General features: G+C 40.3%; 2 protein-coding genes across 2 annotated transcripts in view; one reads left to right on the plus strand and one right to left on the minus strand.

Moving 5' to 3' along the window:
• The window catches only part of brd10 (bromodomain containing 10), a 22619-nt gene extending 8571 nt beyond the window's left edge, over positions 1–14048 (plus strand). The window contains exons 5-11 of the mRNA XM_016510338.1: positions 645–1023; positions 2070–2633; positions 6708–6772; positions 8287–8373; positions 8736–8851; positions 9263–9459; positions 9803–14048. Coding sequence (XP_016365824.1) covers positions 645–1023; positions 2070–2633; positions 6708–6772; positions 8287–8373; positions 8736–8851; positions 9263–9459; positions 9803–13488 — 5094 coding nt within the window. The 3' untranslated portion in view covers positions 13489–14048. The remainder of the gene's footprint in view (positions 1–644; positions 1024–2069; positions 2634–6707; positions 6773–8286; positions 8374–8735; positions 8852–9262; positions 9460–9802) is intronic.
• A 1751-nt stretch (positions 14049–15799) lies between these two features.
• LOC107706585 (melanoma antigen recognized by T-cells 1) overlaps positions 15800–18204 on the minus strand; it is a 7197-nt gene continuing 4792 nt past the window's right edge. Inside the window, exon 4 of the mRNA XM_016510339.1 lies at positions 15800–16176. Coding sequence (XP_016365825.1) covers positions 16108–16176 — 69 coding nt within the window. The 3' untranslated portion in view covers positions 15800–16107. The remainder of the gene's footprint in view (positions 16177–18204) is intronic.

The raw sequence follows: 18204 nt of genomic DNA on the forward strand, positions 1-18204 counted from the left end.
AGCGCTTTTAACATACAGCGCTTTTAAAATATAGTGCTTATAACATATAGTGCTTTTAACATATAGTGCTTTTAACCTACAGCGCTTTTAACATATGGTGCTTATAACATATAGCGCTTTTAACATATATTGCTTCTAACATATAGTGCTTTTAACATATAGTGCTTATAACATATAGCGCTTTTAACATACAGCGCTTTTAACATATAGCGCTTTTAACATATAGCGCTTTTAACATACAGCTCTTTTAACATATAGAGCTTTTAACATATAGCGCTTTTAACATATAGCGCTTTTAACGTATAGCGCTTATAACGTATAGTGCTTATAACGTATAGTACTTTTAACATATAACGCTTTTAACATATAGCGCTTATAACGTATAGTGCTTATAACGTATAGTGCTTTTAACATATAACGCTTTTAACATATTGCACTTTTAACATATAGCGCTTATAACATACAGCGCTTATAACATACAGCTCTTTTAACATATAGAGCTTTTAACATATAGAGCTTTTAACATAATGGATAATTTTGACCCATACAATGTATTGTTGGCTATTGCTACAAATATACTTAACACTGCTTTTGTGCTCCAGGGACACAAATACTATACCTAATTATGCTGATGTTGTTTTCAGGCGGCGCGTGCGCAACGCCTCGGGCTCTGTCCTCAGTTCTTCTGGACTCTGGGAGCGGTCAGTCCTCTGGAGGAGACACCCTTCCACCTGCTGCCCTTCCAGCAGCGCGTCTGGCTCCTCAAGGGCCTCTGTGATCACGTGTACGAGACGCAGAAGGAGGTGCAGGAAGCTGTGCTCGCGCAGCCCATCCACGAGTGCCGCGAGTCCATCCTGGGCTACGACCAGCAGGACAACACATACATTCACTTCCCACACTTCTGCGGCGCTGACCTGCGGATCTACAGCCAGAGTCCCTGCGGAGCCGCGGAGCCACCGCTGCCACGGATCCACATCCAGAGATCCCAGGAACCAGAGGAGGCAGAGCTCAGGGACCAGACATGTGGGTCGTGTTATCATTACAATTATTTATTTACTGTGTATTGTATTTTCATTTTTTTAATTTACCTATCATTTGTTATTGGTTATTTACTTTATTTACATTTCATTTTATTTTTATTTACACTTCGTCTTATTGTTGATTTTATTTGTAAGAATTGTATTTATACTTTACTTATCATTAATTTTATTTTATATTATTTATTTTATTTACCTTTTATTTATTATTTGTTATTTTTAATTATTTTAATTACACTTTATTATTATTGATTTGAATTTAACTATTTATTTTATTTACACTTAATTTTTTATTTATTTTATTTTTCTTTTTTATACGTCATTTGCTATTTTTTAAATTTGTATTTACACTGTATTGTTTTTTATTTACTCTTCACTTTTTATACTTGATTTATTATTTATTTTTTAATTTAATTTATTATTCACTTTTTAATTGTTTTATTTATACTTAATTTATTTTTTTTATTTTAATGTACACTATTATTATTGATTATAATCAATTTTATTTGTATTTAATTTATTTGTATTTTATTCCTAACCATTTGTATTATTTACTATTATTTATTTTATTTTTAATTATTTCATATTTTTAATTATTTAATTTACACTATTATTATTAACTTTAATCATCTTATTTATATTTTTTATTTTACTTTAACAATTTATATTATTTACCATTATTTATTAATGTATTTATATCATTTATGTTATTTTTTAATTATAAATTTTATTTATATATCACTTATTTTATTTTTAATTATTTCATTTAGATTTAATTTGATTTATATTTTATTTTTTACACTTTATTGTTGATTTATTCTTCATTATTTATTATTTTTTAATTATTTATTTTATTTACAGTACTATTGTTTTATTTATAATTATTTTAAACTTTATTATAGGTTTTATCTACACATTTATACATGCATGTTAGATGTTTATTGCTTAATGCTTTGGCTACACTATGCTACTCATGCCAGTAAATCTCATGGAGTTTGCAGATGAATTTGAGAAGGATCTGTGTGTCTGCAGATGAAGTAAAGGTGGAGGAGGAAAGCTCCAGCAGGAACACATGGGACATGAAGGAAGATTCACTCGCTGACGGAGAGGATCTGGATCAGAAATGCTCCTCCGGCGTTCCCTCGTGGTGCAGAGAAGATTCTCTGGACTCTGTGAGCGTCCGAGGACAGTTGACGGAGGACAGGCGGCTCGAAGACGAGGAGTCTGACTGCGAGCCGTGTTTCAGAGTCGGAGACAGCTGCTATAAAGGCGTCTCGCCGGCTCTGAACAGTCACAGAAGTCCTAGAAACGATGCGAATCACTTGAGCGCCGAGGAACGAAGCCCCTGTCCGGATTGTTCCGGAGCGTCGCAGGAATCTCCGCGTTTCTGGACTGGAAACACACGCCTGCGACGGGACGAATCCGGACCGACACGAGCCCAGAAGAAGAAGAGGAAGAAGAAGAAAGAGAGGAAGGTCGGCATGAAGAAAACGAAGACGAGCAAACTGAGCTTGAAGAACCGAACGGCTAGAAGCAGCCTGCAGAGAGCCGCCAAAAACATCAAGAAGAAAGACAAGAGGAAGAGACACAAACTGGGTGAGGATTAAACACTTGCTACTGAGTGTCTGAAACCTGATCACTCAAAAATGATCATTCTGTCATCATTTACTCACCCTCATGTCATCAAAAAATTATGCAAAAGAATCATAAAATTAACATGCAAGTAGCATAAAATTGCTCCATATTCTGAGTAAATGGCACACATTCTGAAACCATTTAATCAAATAGAATGTATTATTATTATTATTTTTTTTTTTTATCTGTTTATAGTCATTTTGGAACTTGACTTGATTTCCATGTACTGTATAACAAATAAAATTGATGACGGGAACACACACACTCACTCACTCACTCACTCACTCACTCACTCACTCTCTCACTCACACACACGCACGCACGCACACACTCTCACTCTCACACAGACACACTCACAGGCACACACTCTCACTCTCACACAGACACACTCACAGGCACACACTCTCACTCTCACACAGACACACTCACAGGCACACACTCTCACTCTCACACAGACACACTCACAGGCACACACTCTCACTCTCACACAGACACACTCACAGGCACACACTCTCACTCTCACACAGACACACTCACAGGCACACACTCTCACTCTCACACAGACACACTCACAGGCACACACTCTCACTCTCACACAGACACACTCACAGGCACACACTCTCACTCTCACACAGACACACTCACAGGCACACACTCTCACTCTCACACAGACACACTCACAGGCACACACTCTCACTCTCACACAGACACACTCACAGGCACACACTCTCACTCTCACACAGACACACTCACAGGCACACACTCTCACTCTCACACAGACACACTCACAGGCACACACTCTCACTCTCACACAGACACACTCACAGGCACACACTCTCACTCTCACACAGACACACTCACAGGCACACACTCTCACTCTCACACAGACACACTCACAGGCACACACTCTCACTCTCACACAGACACACTCACAGGCACACACTCTCACTCTCACACAGACACACTCACAGGCACACACTCTCACTCTCACACAGACACACTCACAGGCACACACTCTCACTCTCACACAGACACACTCACAGGCACACACTCTCACTCTCACACAGACACACTCACAGGCACACACTCTCACTCTCACACAGACACACTCACAGGCACACACTCTCACTCTCACACAGACACACTCACAGGCACACACTCTCACTCTCACACAGACACACTCACAGGCACACACTCTCACTCTCACACAGACACACTCACAGGCACACACTCTCACTCTCACACAGACACACTCACAGGCACACACTCTCACTCTCACACAGACACACTCACAGGCACACACTCTCACTCTCACACAGACACACTCACAGGCACACACTCTCACTCTCACACAGACACACTCACAGGCACACACTCTCACTCTCACACAGACACACTCACAGGCACACACTCTCACTCTCACACAGACACACTCACAGGCACACACTCTCACTCTCACACAGACACACTCACAGGCACACACTCTCACTCTCACACAGACACACTCACAGGCACACACTCTCACTCTCACACAGACACACTCACAGGCACACACTCTCACTCTCACACAGACACACTCACAGGCACACACTCTCACTCTCACACAGACACACTCACAGGCACACACTCTCACTCTCACACAGACACACTCACAGGCACACACTCTCACTCTCACACAGACACACTCACAGGCACACACTCTCACTCTCACACAGACACACTCACAGGCACACACTCTCACTCTCACACAGACACACTCACAGGCACACACTCTCACTCTCACACAGACACACTCACAGGCACACACTCTCACTCTCACACAGACACACTCACAGGCACACACTCTCACTCTCACACAGACACACTCACAGGCACACACTCTCACTCTCACACAGACACACTCACAGGCACACACTCTCACTCTCACACAGACACACTCACAGGCACACACTCTCACTCTCACACAGACACACTCACAGGCACACACTCTCACTCTCACACAGACACACTCACAGGCACACACTCTCACTCTCACACAGACACACTCACAGGCACACACTCTCACTCTCACACAGACACACTCACAGGCACACACTCTCACTCTCACACAGACACACTCACAGGCACACACTCTCACTCTCACACAGACACACTCACAGGCACACACTCTCACTCTCACACAGACACACTCACAGGCACACACTCTCACTCTCACACAGACACACTCACAGGCACACACTCTCACTCTCACACAGACACACTCACAGGCACACACTCTCACTCTCACACAGACACACTCACAGGCACACACTCTCACTCTCACACAGACACACTCACAGGCACACACTCTCACTCTCACACAGACACACTCACAGGCACACACTCTCACTCTCACACAGACACACTCACAGGCACACACTCTCACTCTCACACAGACACACTCACAGGCACACACTCTCACTCTCACACAGACACACTCACAGGCACACACTCTCACTCTCACACAGACACACTCACAGGCACACACTCTCACTCTCACACAGACACACTCACAGGCACACACTCTCACTCTCACACAGACACACTCACAGGCACACACTCTCACTCTCACACAGACACACTCACAGGCACACACTCTCACTCTCACACAGACACACTCACAGGCACACACTCTCACTCTCACACAGACACACTCACAGGCACACACTCTCACTCTCACACAGACACACTCACAGGCACACACTCTCACTCTCACACAGACACACTCACAGGCACACACTCTCACTCTCACACAGACACACTCACAGGCACACACTCTCACTCTCACACAGACACACTCACAGGCACACACTCTCACTCTCACACAGACACACTCACAGGCACACACTCTCACTCTCACACAGACACACTCACAGGCACACACTCTCACTCTCACACAGACACACTCACAGGCACACACTCTCACTCTCACACAGACACACTCACAGGCACACACTCTCACTCTCACACAGACACACTCACAGGCACACACTCTCACTCTCACACAGACACACTCACAGGCACACACTCTCACTCTCACACAGACACACTCACAGGCACACACTCTCACTCTCACACAGACACACTCACAGGCACACACTCTCACTCTCACACAGACACACTCACAGGCACACACTCTCACTCTCACACAGACACACTCACAGGCACACACTCTCACTCTCACACAGACACACTCACAGGCACACACTCTCACTCTCACACAGACACACTCACAGGCACACACTCTCACTCTCACACAGACACACTCACAGGCACACACTCTCACTCTCACACAGACACACTCACAGGCACACACTCTCACTCTCACACAGACACACTCACAGGCACACACTCTCACTCTCACACAGACACACTCACAGGCACACACTCTCACTCTCACACAGACACACTCACAGGCACACACTCTCACTCTCACACAGACACACTCACAGGCACACACTCTCACTCTCACACAGACACACTCACAGGCACACACTCTCACTCTCACACAGACACACTCACAGGCACACACTCTCACTCTCACACAGACACACTCACAGGCACACACTCTCACTCTCACACAGACACACTCACAGGCACACACTCTCACTCTCACACAGACACACTCACAGGCACACACTCTCACTCTCACACAGACACACTCACAGGCACACACTCTCACTCTCACACAGACACACTCACAGGCACACACTCTCACTCTCACACAGACACACTCACAGGCACACACTCTCACTCTCACACAGACACACACGCACACACACATATTCACACTCTCACACGCACACAGACACACACACTCTCACATGCACACTCACACACTCACACACAGACACACACGCACTCACACTCACACACACACACTCACACGCACACACACGCACACACGCACACACACACATGCACACACATATACCCGATTTTATTCTGAATTATCAGATGTCATGTGCCTTTGCTCTCGTGTTTCTCCGTCTCCAGGAAAGAGGTTTGATGGGAAGGCGAGGTTAGGATCTGCTCCGCCGGCAGCTGAACCCACGTTTCAGGTCAGATGAAGACTTCATTACCTGCAAATAAAAAACACTCTGTGCATCGCCCTTACGATTAAAAAAGCTCACAATGTTCTTCATTTGAGAGTCAGTTTGGATAAAAGTGTCTGCTAAACCAGGTAAAGTTAATACAAGTCATGTGTGAAATGCAAAACATTATAAAGCATTTAAAAGACTGAGATCAACAAAAAGCAAATGTCAACTTTGTGAATTGTCAGCTTAAAACTACACTAATGCAAGCTTTTTATGTTTAATTTCGAGTTTTAATATGTAAAAAAAATGTATTCTTGCCTTCATGGTAAACCTACTATAGGCTTTCTTCTTAATATCAGTGATATTTATATTTCACTTATAATATTATAATATCACTTATAATATTATAAAAAAAAATATATATTTTTTACACTTCATTCATTATTATTTATTGTATTTGTAATTATTTATTTTATTTATACTTCACTTATTATTATTGATTTTATTTGTATTGCTTACACTTCATTATTTTATTTTATATTTTTTAATTTACATTATTATTTTATTTACACATTTTTATTTTATTTGTTACTATTTTATTTCCATGCTATTTATATTTTATGCTTCATTTACTTTTTTTTTTTTTGTTGATTTTAATTTAGAATACTAGTACAACATTCTTACACAAGTTAATTGCAATAATTAAATACGTGAATGGAATTCCTTGTAATAAACTCATCAGACACTTTTTCTCACCACTTTCAATATTAGGTTGGTTAGTTTTGCTTTCAAAATTCTCTCATTTGAAAATCCTTTTTATTGATCTCAGTCTTATTTTCAAACGATTAAGCATTTGTGCTTTGCATTTCACAGATGATTTGCATTTACTTTTACTCATTTAGCAGATGCTTTTATAAGTAAATAAGTAAATTTAAATGTTCCAGACGTCAATAGAGAGCCAAGAATCCCATAATGCATCTGGAAACATGTCGCCTGAGATTTGTTCACTAGACCTTCACTAGAGGGCAGCATTTAGTAGAATGTATTATAATGTCTGAATAATTAAAACCACACTCATTTAAACATATAATCAACTCAGCCTTTATTTATTTTGAACACATTTAAGTTGAACCAAAGTGCTTTACAGTATAAATTCAATTATTGCAATGCATGCAATTAAAAATGCTTTTATAAGTAAAGAAGTAAATTTAAATGTTCCAGACGTCAATAGAGAGCCAAGAATCCCATAATGCGTCTGGAAACATGTCGCCTGAGATTTGTTCACTAGACCTTCACTAGAGGGCAGCATTTAGTAGAATGTATTATAATGTCTGAATAATTAAAACCACACTCATTTAAACATATAATCAACTCAGCCTTTATTTATTTTGAACACATTTAAGTTGAACCAAAGTGCTTTACAGTATAAATTCAATTATTGCAATGCATGCAATTAAAAACGAATATATATAATTAAAAGTTTTTTAACCCTTATTTCTTTCTCCCATCTCTCCTTGCTTTCTTTCTTGCTTTTGTAGTTGGTTTGCTCCAGTCTGGATGATCTCAGAGTCCTAATCAGTAAAATAGAAGATCAACTAGATGAACTGGACGGCAAAAAGAGATCTGTTAGTAAGAGAGGGAACACAAACACATGCATTTACTATTGAACAAACTAATTTATATGACAGTATTTTACCTTTGACTTATATTGTGCACATGCAATTGATGCAACTAAATAAAAACCATTTATTTTTGGTTGCATAAATAATTTCAATGCATTTAATGCATATCCTGAACTGTGCGGATATTATCACTTTATTGAACCAAAATTAGCATTTTAATGTGAAATAAACAAATTCAGTGTGGCCTAACATGTTTGTTTGCATGCAAGCATGATATGAATTTGACGAGTATGAGTTAGTGTTTGATGCATGCCAGCGTTAAAGACTGATGTGTATGTGATGTGTCTCTTTGTGCCGTATTTCAGGGACGATGGCCCCATAAAAGAGCCGCCGTGAAAGAGTTGCACATCACACTTATAAGGCTGCTTAATGAGCTGTTACCATGGGAACCCAAACTCGTCAAGGCCTTCCAGAGGAACAGGTAAAGGAGTAAACATGAACCTCCTTGGTGCTTTCATTTAATTTCAAAAGGGAATGTTTGAAAGCGAAATCATTTTACCTTGTTGCACTGAAATCACATGCTGAATATAGATGGGAAATCTTAAATCTGTGCAATCATATTTTTCCCCTTTGAGAATCTTGACATTGTGGTTTTTCAGACTTCTGCATTTCAGTATTGTTTTTGATCAAAGAAAGGTTTTCTCAAGCGATCTGGGAGGTGAATTTGAATTATATCCAAGAAAGAGCTTTCCATTGTAATGCGCAGTGACTGATACACCTCGCTGCATTCAACAGGCACCTAGATGTTTTCGTTTTTTTCTTTTCTACCTTGAGGCGATGTTTTCCTGGCAACAGGGCTTTGTGAATTCATCCCTGTCCTTGTCCTCAACAGAGCGCGCTTGAAAAAGGAGTGTGACGAATTCAAAAAACACCCCGAATATGAGAACTTTATCAGGGAGCAGATGGATACAGAAGATACTGGGGAAGTTGCATGCAAAGATGAATTGTTGTCCGCAGAGAAAACAAACAAACTGGAAGAGAGTGAAGTCAAAATGGGCAAAACTATGAAGGAAGATTCTGAGACAACAGGTGAGTCTGATTAACATTTGAAACGGCTAATTTTACCAAATGCATGGCCTTTATGTAAGTTCTTGGCAATGCAAAGAGAAGCAAAACAATACAGGCCCTAAAGGATTGTTGAATTTTTAATGCATAACTAACCAAACAGTATGAAAGTATTTGTGATAGAAAGTGCCTGATGAATTTATTACAAGGAAGTGTTTCAAATATTCTTGCTTTTGTTGTTTAAGCAGCACTTTATGTTTCAGTTCATCAACTTCTGTTTTCCATTTTCCAAATTCAAAGACATTTATGCATTCAGTACATTTTTGTGATGTTTGTTTTGACTGATGCATGCTGCCCTCTTTTGCAGAGAATGTAAATCACGAATCAAGATGCCTAGTTGACCGACCTGATGTTGTCATGTATTCGTCAGAGTCTGGACCCTTTACACGCAGTTCAAAGCGGCGCCAAACTGGTGCAATCAGTGAGGAACTGAGTCAATGCAAGAGAGGCAAAATGGACCCAGAGAGCTCTTTGATATCTGACTTTAATGTGGAAGTTGCATCCAGAGAAGCTTCACAAGCTTCAGTGTTGCCTGAGCCTTTAAGTAGCTTTCAGGGGACTTGCAAACCCATCCAGGCTTTGCTGGCTAAGAGTGTTGGAAACAAAGTGACCTTAATAAGTCATCCGAAGGCTGCAATGATGGCTCAGGTTCTGCGGGATCATAACAAAACAGCATCTGTAACTCTGCCACCTGTCCGATTATCAACTACCTGTGCATCTACGCAACACTCTGAACCTGTCTCTACAGAAACAATAACTATGACATCTGCGACCGAAAGCACTGGACAGGTGGTGTACAAGACGGCAGGAGGCGTGGGGCTTCTCAGGCAAGGAAGCACTTCTGTAAACTTTTCAGCGCAATCAATATCAAATCAAAAATCAGGAGCGAAGGCGATGCAACAAGTTGTTATCCTGCCTTCAAATCTACTGATTCAAAGCACTGGGAATAAGGCAGCCCAAACCTCTGTATCTGTCCCTAAGACTACAACGTACATGTCCAATGTTTCAGGGTTCACTATACCGGAAAACAAGGTTCCTGTCCAGCCGGTGGCACCTTTGAAAGATACCAGCGCTGTAAGAACACCGTCTGCTGTAGTTACTCCCAGTTTAAGGAACATAACGACTGTTGGTGTGCCTAAAAAGACTACTGAACCAAAGGTGGCCCTGAACAAATCAGCCAGCAGTGGTCTGACCAAATCTGATGCTAAACAGGAGCTCAGGACAGTGTGTATTAGAGACTCTCAGTCCATCCTTGTCACTACTAGAGGAGGCAACACAGGAGTGGTGAAGGTTCAGACATCAGAAAGTGGAACGGGGGCTTTGCCACCCAGCCCAGTTTTTAACATCTCGCCCCAACTTCATGCCTTTCTGGTGTCAAAGTCTTCCACGTCTAATACACAAGCTGTTTCGGCCACCATTGCTGCTAAATCTCTACCTGGAGTCACTCCTCAGTCTACTTTTGTGGCAGGAACTGTCACTCCTTTAACCTTAAATCAGATTTCCAATAACGGCACTACAGGCAAAACAACAATCCCTGGTAAATCCGCACTCCTGGCTACAAGCAAAGGCAGTGATCATTTCCTAATAAATGCGAAAGATTGCGCTCAGCAGAATACGGTCTCTAAATGTGGAACGAAGCCCCCACAAAAAAGGGCTCCACCAGGAAGCACAACTCCAGACCAATCGACTTTCCAAAAGGTTTTTCTGGTCACACCTTCACCAAATATCCCTTCAAAGGTCACTACTACTACTACAGCAACCTGTACCGTTCCAGGATCTCGGGTCATGTTCATAAGCAACTCAGCACTTACCATTCCAAAAGAGACGTCAACTTCAGAAGTTAACATTTCCTCTACTAGTACACCAGCATTGAAAGTAGTTCCCAACTTTGGGATCTTATCCTGCACTTCTTCAGGTACAAGCATCCAGAGCATCGGTGTCCCAGGGTTAACATCAAGAATACTTGGCACAAACAAGAAACCTGAAGCTTCAATGAAAACTACACCTGTGATCGTCTCCAGAGTACCTGCAACATCAACCACAAGTGGACTCCAGATTGGTCCAAAAAGCTGTTTGGTTGCAAGCAGAAGTCTGTCAGGGAATACCGACAGTGCTTCGAAAGTACCTCGGACTGTTGACGGCAAAACGTTCACGTTTTCAACTCTAGGCACCGGCCACATGGCTTCCTCTGCACTTTTGTCAGTTATGAAACCAGATGTACCTCCATCAGTTTCAGCGTTAAATGCTCTTCACTGTAAAACAGGGTTATCGGCTGGCAGCTCTACTTCTAATACATCTTCCTCTTATTCAGGAAGCCTAATTACCAAACACACTACGTTACCAATTAATGTGACTGCTAACAAGCCAGTGATCACATCCCTTTGCACTTCACACTCACTGATCAAAACAACAGCCAATACTTCCGCTTCTGCAGTATCCAGTACTTTTGCATTGAGTTGCAGCTCCACTTTAACTCCTCCGGTGGTCATGTCCTCTGGGATCCAACCTCTGACCTCTACAACCAAGAGTGTTCAGGAGAAAATCGTGATCAACACCACTGCCCCACTTGCCCCTGGAACTCAGCTCCTGATCAATAACACCAGATTTGTTGTACCTTCTCAAGGCCTTGCACCTGGCAGCCATGTTGTGCTTATCTCCAACTCTTGTCCTGGAGGAATGCAAGGGTCAAGTATTGATGGTTCTCAAAGATTGCAAGGGCCAAGTCCTGCTGGTCCTCAAAGATTGCAAGCGCCAAGCCCTGCTGGTCCTCAGAGATTGCAAGCGCCAAGTGCTGCTGGTCCTCAAAGTTTGCTAGGATCAAATCCTGTTGGTTCTCAAAGATTGCAAGGTCCAAGTTCTGCTGGTCCTCAAAGATTGCAAAGGCCAAGTCCAGCTAATCCTGGAGGATTGCAAGGGCCAAGTTCTGCTACTCCTGGAGGACTGCAAGGGCCAAGACCTGCTGGTCCTCAAAGATCGCAAGGGCCAAGTCCTTCTGGTCCTCAAAGATTGCAAGGGCCAAGTCCAGCTAGTCCTAAAAGATTGCAAGGGCCAAATCCTACTGGTCGTCGAGGATTGCAAGGGCCAAGTCTTGCCAGTCCTGGAGGATTGCAAGTCCCAAGTCCTGCTTCCACTGTTTCTAGAGGTCCAAACACTTCAGTTACTCACACGGTTCCTTCAGTTGTACAAGGTGTGAGATTGGTAACACCGGTCAGGCTACCCTTGGCAAAAGTTGGACCTTCTGATCAACTCCGTCAGCAACTGAGCACCAGAACTCCATTGAATGTGTCTGGTCCTACTGCTCTCTCACAAGTAGCACAAGCTCTGTGTCCTGGTGTATCTTCAGACATTGTGAGACTTCCTATCTTTCAAACCTCCAATGTCTCAATTACAGCATCACAAGGTACGACCGGGTGTCCCAAAGAAACCTCTCTTTCCCAAGGAGGTTTACTAAGCACAACTTCTCCAGTGCTCTTGCCAGGAAGACTATCCGAAAACCAAGTGGCACCAGTCGTACCACCATCAAAAGCTGTGATTCCAAGGCATTTGCCTATGGTACCACACATGAGCAGCACGATATCACGGATGCAGAAACTTCCGGTTGCAATGGTTCCACCAATCGGTGGTGCAAACAATGCCAGTCCAGACACACTCATTGCAACCGCTCCTCCATCTATGAGCACGGTCATAATGACACCTTGTCCACCTATCAGAGCCGTGCAACCTGGGACAATCGGAAAGCCTGTTATTTTACCCCAGCCATCGCAAGGTCAAAGCACGGTTCCTGTACAAGTTCCCACTCTTGCTAAACTGTTGTTGAGCCCAGATGGTGCTGTCTTAAATATCATTCAAGCTTCAGCCTCAAGCTTGCAAGTATTGGCAAAGCCAATGGCCGCTCAAGTGGTCAGTTCCTCCTCAAGTAGCGTTACTGTACCTATTTTAAACACAAGTGATCCACTGAGAAAACCAGATACCTTGGGGAGACCCAATCACTGAAATGGTTCTGGAGGTTGTCTTGTTTTCCTGTTGTGATCACAGAGGACAGTCTGTTTAGTGTTTTGGGCTTTGTTGAAAACAAGTGGGCTTCCTTTGGTTCCATTTCCTCCCCGTGTTGATAGGCTGAATACTAAATACCTAAATTAATATTTTGCGCATTTTGCTCTTTATAATACATATTGAGGGGAAATCGGTTATCCTTAGTTGTAAATAAAAATGGTTTCGCAAAGAGAAATTTGGAGATTTCAAATGGCCAGTAATGTACATAACAGTGTTTGGCTGACTCTTTTCTACTCCATTTGTATGCAAAGGTTTGAATGTTTTGTAGCATTTTCCATTAAAATGATTAATATTATTCTGTAGAACAGTCTTCAGTCTATTTAAGAGTATGTCTGGCTGATCTCAAGCCTGCGTTAGTGCATTCAGGCATAGGTTGAGTATTATCAGACATCATCTGATAACAGTTTGATTTTGTGTTTCATCTATATTCATGAAAATAAACTTGGCATATTTATGACTGAAGTAAAACATTGGTGTACTGTGCTTGTCATTTGAGTTTGTTAAACATGTTATATCAAGAGATTCCCAAACATTTTTGTCAGCTGAGTCCGATTATTTCCTGAGATTTTATGATATAATTTAACAGCACATTACATGCAGTGATGCCGTTCACTGCATAAGAAGCTCAGCATTTTCATAAAAACTTAGTTTGCCTCATGAGTCTGAGATTTCCAGCATCAGGTATCTGAAGCTCAACGAATATGTGAATAAGTTTCATTATGCTTGTTCACTTTTACAGTCGTACATTTGGAAAAGAACTGCAGACATCCCTGCTGAAAAAAAACAATAGAAACCATCACAGAATTTGTAATGGTTTTACTGGTTATAATGGGACTTGTATTGGTTTTAATGGAAACGATAATGGTGCCTGTGGGTTCCTACTGGTTCTATTGGTGACTTGTTAAAAGCAATAAATCCTAATGGAATATGTCCCAAAACACACTAAAGAAAAACATTTTAATGGTTAAAATTTGATGGTTTGTAATGGTATTTGTAGAAGACACCAAAATTTATGTGATGGTTTCTATTGAATTTTTCAGCAGGGATATGATTGGTAAAGATACATTATTAAAATAAAATCATCAGTAACAGGTCAGAAGAAAATACTTTGAACAGAAATAAACAACTAATGTGAAATCTCCATCTACCCTACTGATGCTTCACACTTAAAACTGCATCTGTAACTGAGAGCGTCTTACCAGTTTTAGGTGCTAATGACATTTTCTTTTTAAATACTTTGAATTAAACACACTTTTTTTGTAGAACAGTCTTCAGTCTATTTAAGAGTATGTCTGGCTGATCTCAAGCCTGCGTTAGTGCATTCAGGCATAGGTTGAGTATTATCAGACATCATCTGATAACAGTTTGATTTTGTGTTTCATCTATATTCATGAAAATAAACTTGGCATATTTATGACTGAAGTAAAACATTGGTGTACTGTGCTTGTCATTTGAGTTTGTTAAACATGTTATATCAAGAGATTCCCAAACATTTTTGTCAGCTGAGTCCGATTATTTCCTGAGATTTTATGATATAATTTAACAGCACATTACATGCAGTGATGCCGTTCACTGCATAAGAAGCTCAGCATTTTCATAAAAACTTAGTTTGCCTCATGAGTCTGAGATTTCCAGCATCAGGTATCTGAAGCTCAACGAATATGTGAATAAGTTTCATTATGCTTGTTCACTTTTACAGTCATACATTTGGAAAAGAACTGCAGACATCCCTGCTGAAAAAAAACAATAGAAACCATCACAGAATTTGTAATGGTTTTACTGGTTATAATGGGACTTGTATTGGTTTTAATGGAAACGATAATGGTGCCTGTGGGTTCCTACTGGTTCTATTGGTGACTTGTTAAAAGCAATAAATCCTAATGGAATATGTCCCAAAACACACTAAAGAAAAACATTTTAATGGTTAAAATTTGATGGTTTGTAATGGTATTTGTAGAAGACACCAAAATTTATGTGATGGTTTCTATTGAATTTTTCAGCAGGGATATGATTGGTAAAGATACATTATTAAAATAAAATCATCAGTAACAGGTCAGAAGAAAATACTTTGAACAGAAATAAACAACTAATGTGAAATCTCCATCTACCCTACTGATGCTTCACACTTAAAACTGCATCTGTAACTGAGAGCGTCTTACCAGTTTTAGGTGCTAATGACATTTTCTTTTTAAATACTTTGAATTAAACACACTTTTTTGGATTAAATGAATATTAAACTTTATTAGCCTCAAGTCTGATGAATGGCATTGTGTTTCAAAGGCACAGCAGTGTTATGTTATAGTCCACACGCTTTGGTAGGTGGTCCTGGAGAGTCACAGTCCTGCAGAGTTCAGCTCGAACCCCTAATCAAACACACCTGAAGAAGCTCCTCAAGGTCCAAGGATTAATAGAAAGCTACAGGCAGGTGAGACTTAATCAAGATTGGAGCTGAATGCTGCAGCACTGTGGCCACTCCTGCCGTATACCATCACTTGTACTGTGTGATCGTTCATCCCACAAACATTATAGAAATCCACAGATTTTCCTTAAGTTTGTGACTCATGGTGAGTAAGGAGGAGGTGAAGGTCTGGAGGCGATCTTCTCGTAGGCCGGGGGAGCGTTAGGAATCTAGAGGAGAGGAGAAATGCTGCTTTAAACACATCTGATGTGAGGAAACAAATGTGGAATGAGAACTACATAAAACTAGATTACGTTTACATTCATTTGTTTAACAGATGCTTTTGTCCAAAGAGATGTTCACGTGTGATAGCACTTAATTTGATGACTTCGGTTTAGTTTTTAACTCTACAGGCTGATAGTACTAATAGTTTTGCAGTATTTCAGTGAATTATCTTGAACGGAAAGATTGAGATATTTCTGATCCTTTGGTCTGTTCATGAGAACAGCAGATTAACACACACACACATATATATATATATATATATATATATATATAAACACATTCCAGTCGTTTGTAATCCTCACATCACGACTAATGCCGCAAACTAAAGCCTTTCTGCTCTGCAGCAGGTCACATGCTTGCTTTAGCCCCTGTGGAATTCTGGGTAACAAGAGCTTGGTTAAACATATTCTTTGAAACCAAATGTGGCAGAGAGAAAAAGCTTAGGTTAATTCATTGTGGATGGGATAAAATGACTAATAAAATAAATAAAGTTTTCAAGTGCATATATAAAATTATTACTAGTAAATATAATTTTCAAATACAAATGTTTATATGTGAGCCTGGAGCACAAAAGCAGTCTTAAGCAGCACAGGTATATTTGTAGCAATAGCCAACAATACATTGTATGGGTCAAAATGATCCATTTTTCTTTTATGCCAAAAATCATTAGGCAAGGCAAGGCAAGGCAAGGCAAGTTTATTTGTATAGCACATTTCATACACAATGGTAATTCAAAGTGCTTTACATAAAAGAAAAGAAAAAAAAATAATCACAACAATAAAACAAGGAATTTAAAAACATTGAAAATGATTAAAACAATTGATTTAAGAAGTTTAAAATGAATTTAAGAAAACGATTATACATAGAATATAGTGCAACCAGTTCGGACATCGCACAGTGCTCATTCAATGAATGCACAGCTAAACAGATGAGTTTTGAGTCTGCATTTAAATGTGACTAATGTTTTAGCACATCTGATCTCTTCTGGAAGCTGATTCCAACTGCGGGCGCCATAATAACTAAAAGCAGACTCCCCTTGTTTTGGGTGAACCCTTGGTATTTCTAACTGACTAATCCTAATGATCTGAGTGGTCTGTTAGGTTTATATTCAGTGAACATATCTGCTATGTATTTAGGTCCTAGGCCATTGAGTGACTTATAAACGAGTAAAAGTACTTTAAAATCAATCCTAAATATAATACAAATATTGTCCGATCCTAACAAACCTTACATCAATGGAAATATTATTTATTCAGCTTTCAGATGATGCATAAATCTCAATTTAAAAAAATTGACCCGTATGACTGGTTTTGTGCTCCAGGTTCACATATATAATAGAAGTTAATGTTTCTGACTTTATATATATATATGCGCTAATAGATGATATATTATATGATATTTTATTAAAGTTTCTACACTAGTCAACATTTGAAGTGGATCAAAACCTTTCATTAAAGTTGTCCTAAAACCAAAATGTGTTGTTGTCTTGAGAACTTTTATTAACTTTTTTTGGATCCACTTCAAATGTTGACTAGTGTAGAAACTTTAATAAAATATAATATGATGTTATTACTCTGTTATTTCACTTGTATAATACTGTTTATTGCACTTTATTTTCTACAAAAAGCATTTTTTTAAATGTCTACTGTGTGTGTGTGTGTGTTAAATATATAAATATATATAATAAATATTATATTATAATTTGTTATATCTGTCTAATACTGTTTGCTTTTTGCACATTCTACAAAAGCATTTCTTAATGTGTGTCTGTATTTTTCTTTAAGCAATCATCCAGAACACCCTAGCAACTGCATATCAATGCCCTGGCAACCGTTTACAAAACCCTGACTGTGAGTTTCACTATACCATCACTAATCATCAAACCCGTGTGTGTGTGTGAGAGAGAGAGAGAGAGTGTGCGCGTGTGTGTGAGTGTGAGTGTGTGTGTGTGTGTGTGTGTGTGTGTGTGTGTG

The sequence above is a fragment of the Sinocyclocheilus rhinocerous genome, unplaced genomic scaffold, assembly GCF_001515625.1.
Source record: "Sinocyclocheilus rhinocerous isolate Xijiao unplaced genomic scaffold, SAMN03320098_v1.1 scaffold2069, whole genome shotgun sequence".
Lineage (NCBI taxonomy): Eukaryota > Metazoa > Chordata > Actinopteri > Cypriniformes > Cyprinidae > Sinocyclocheilus > Sinocyclocheilus rhinocerous.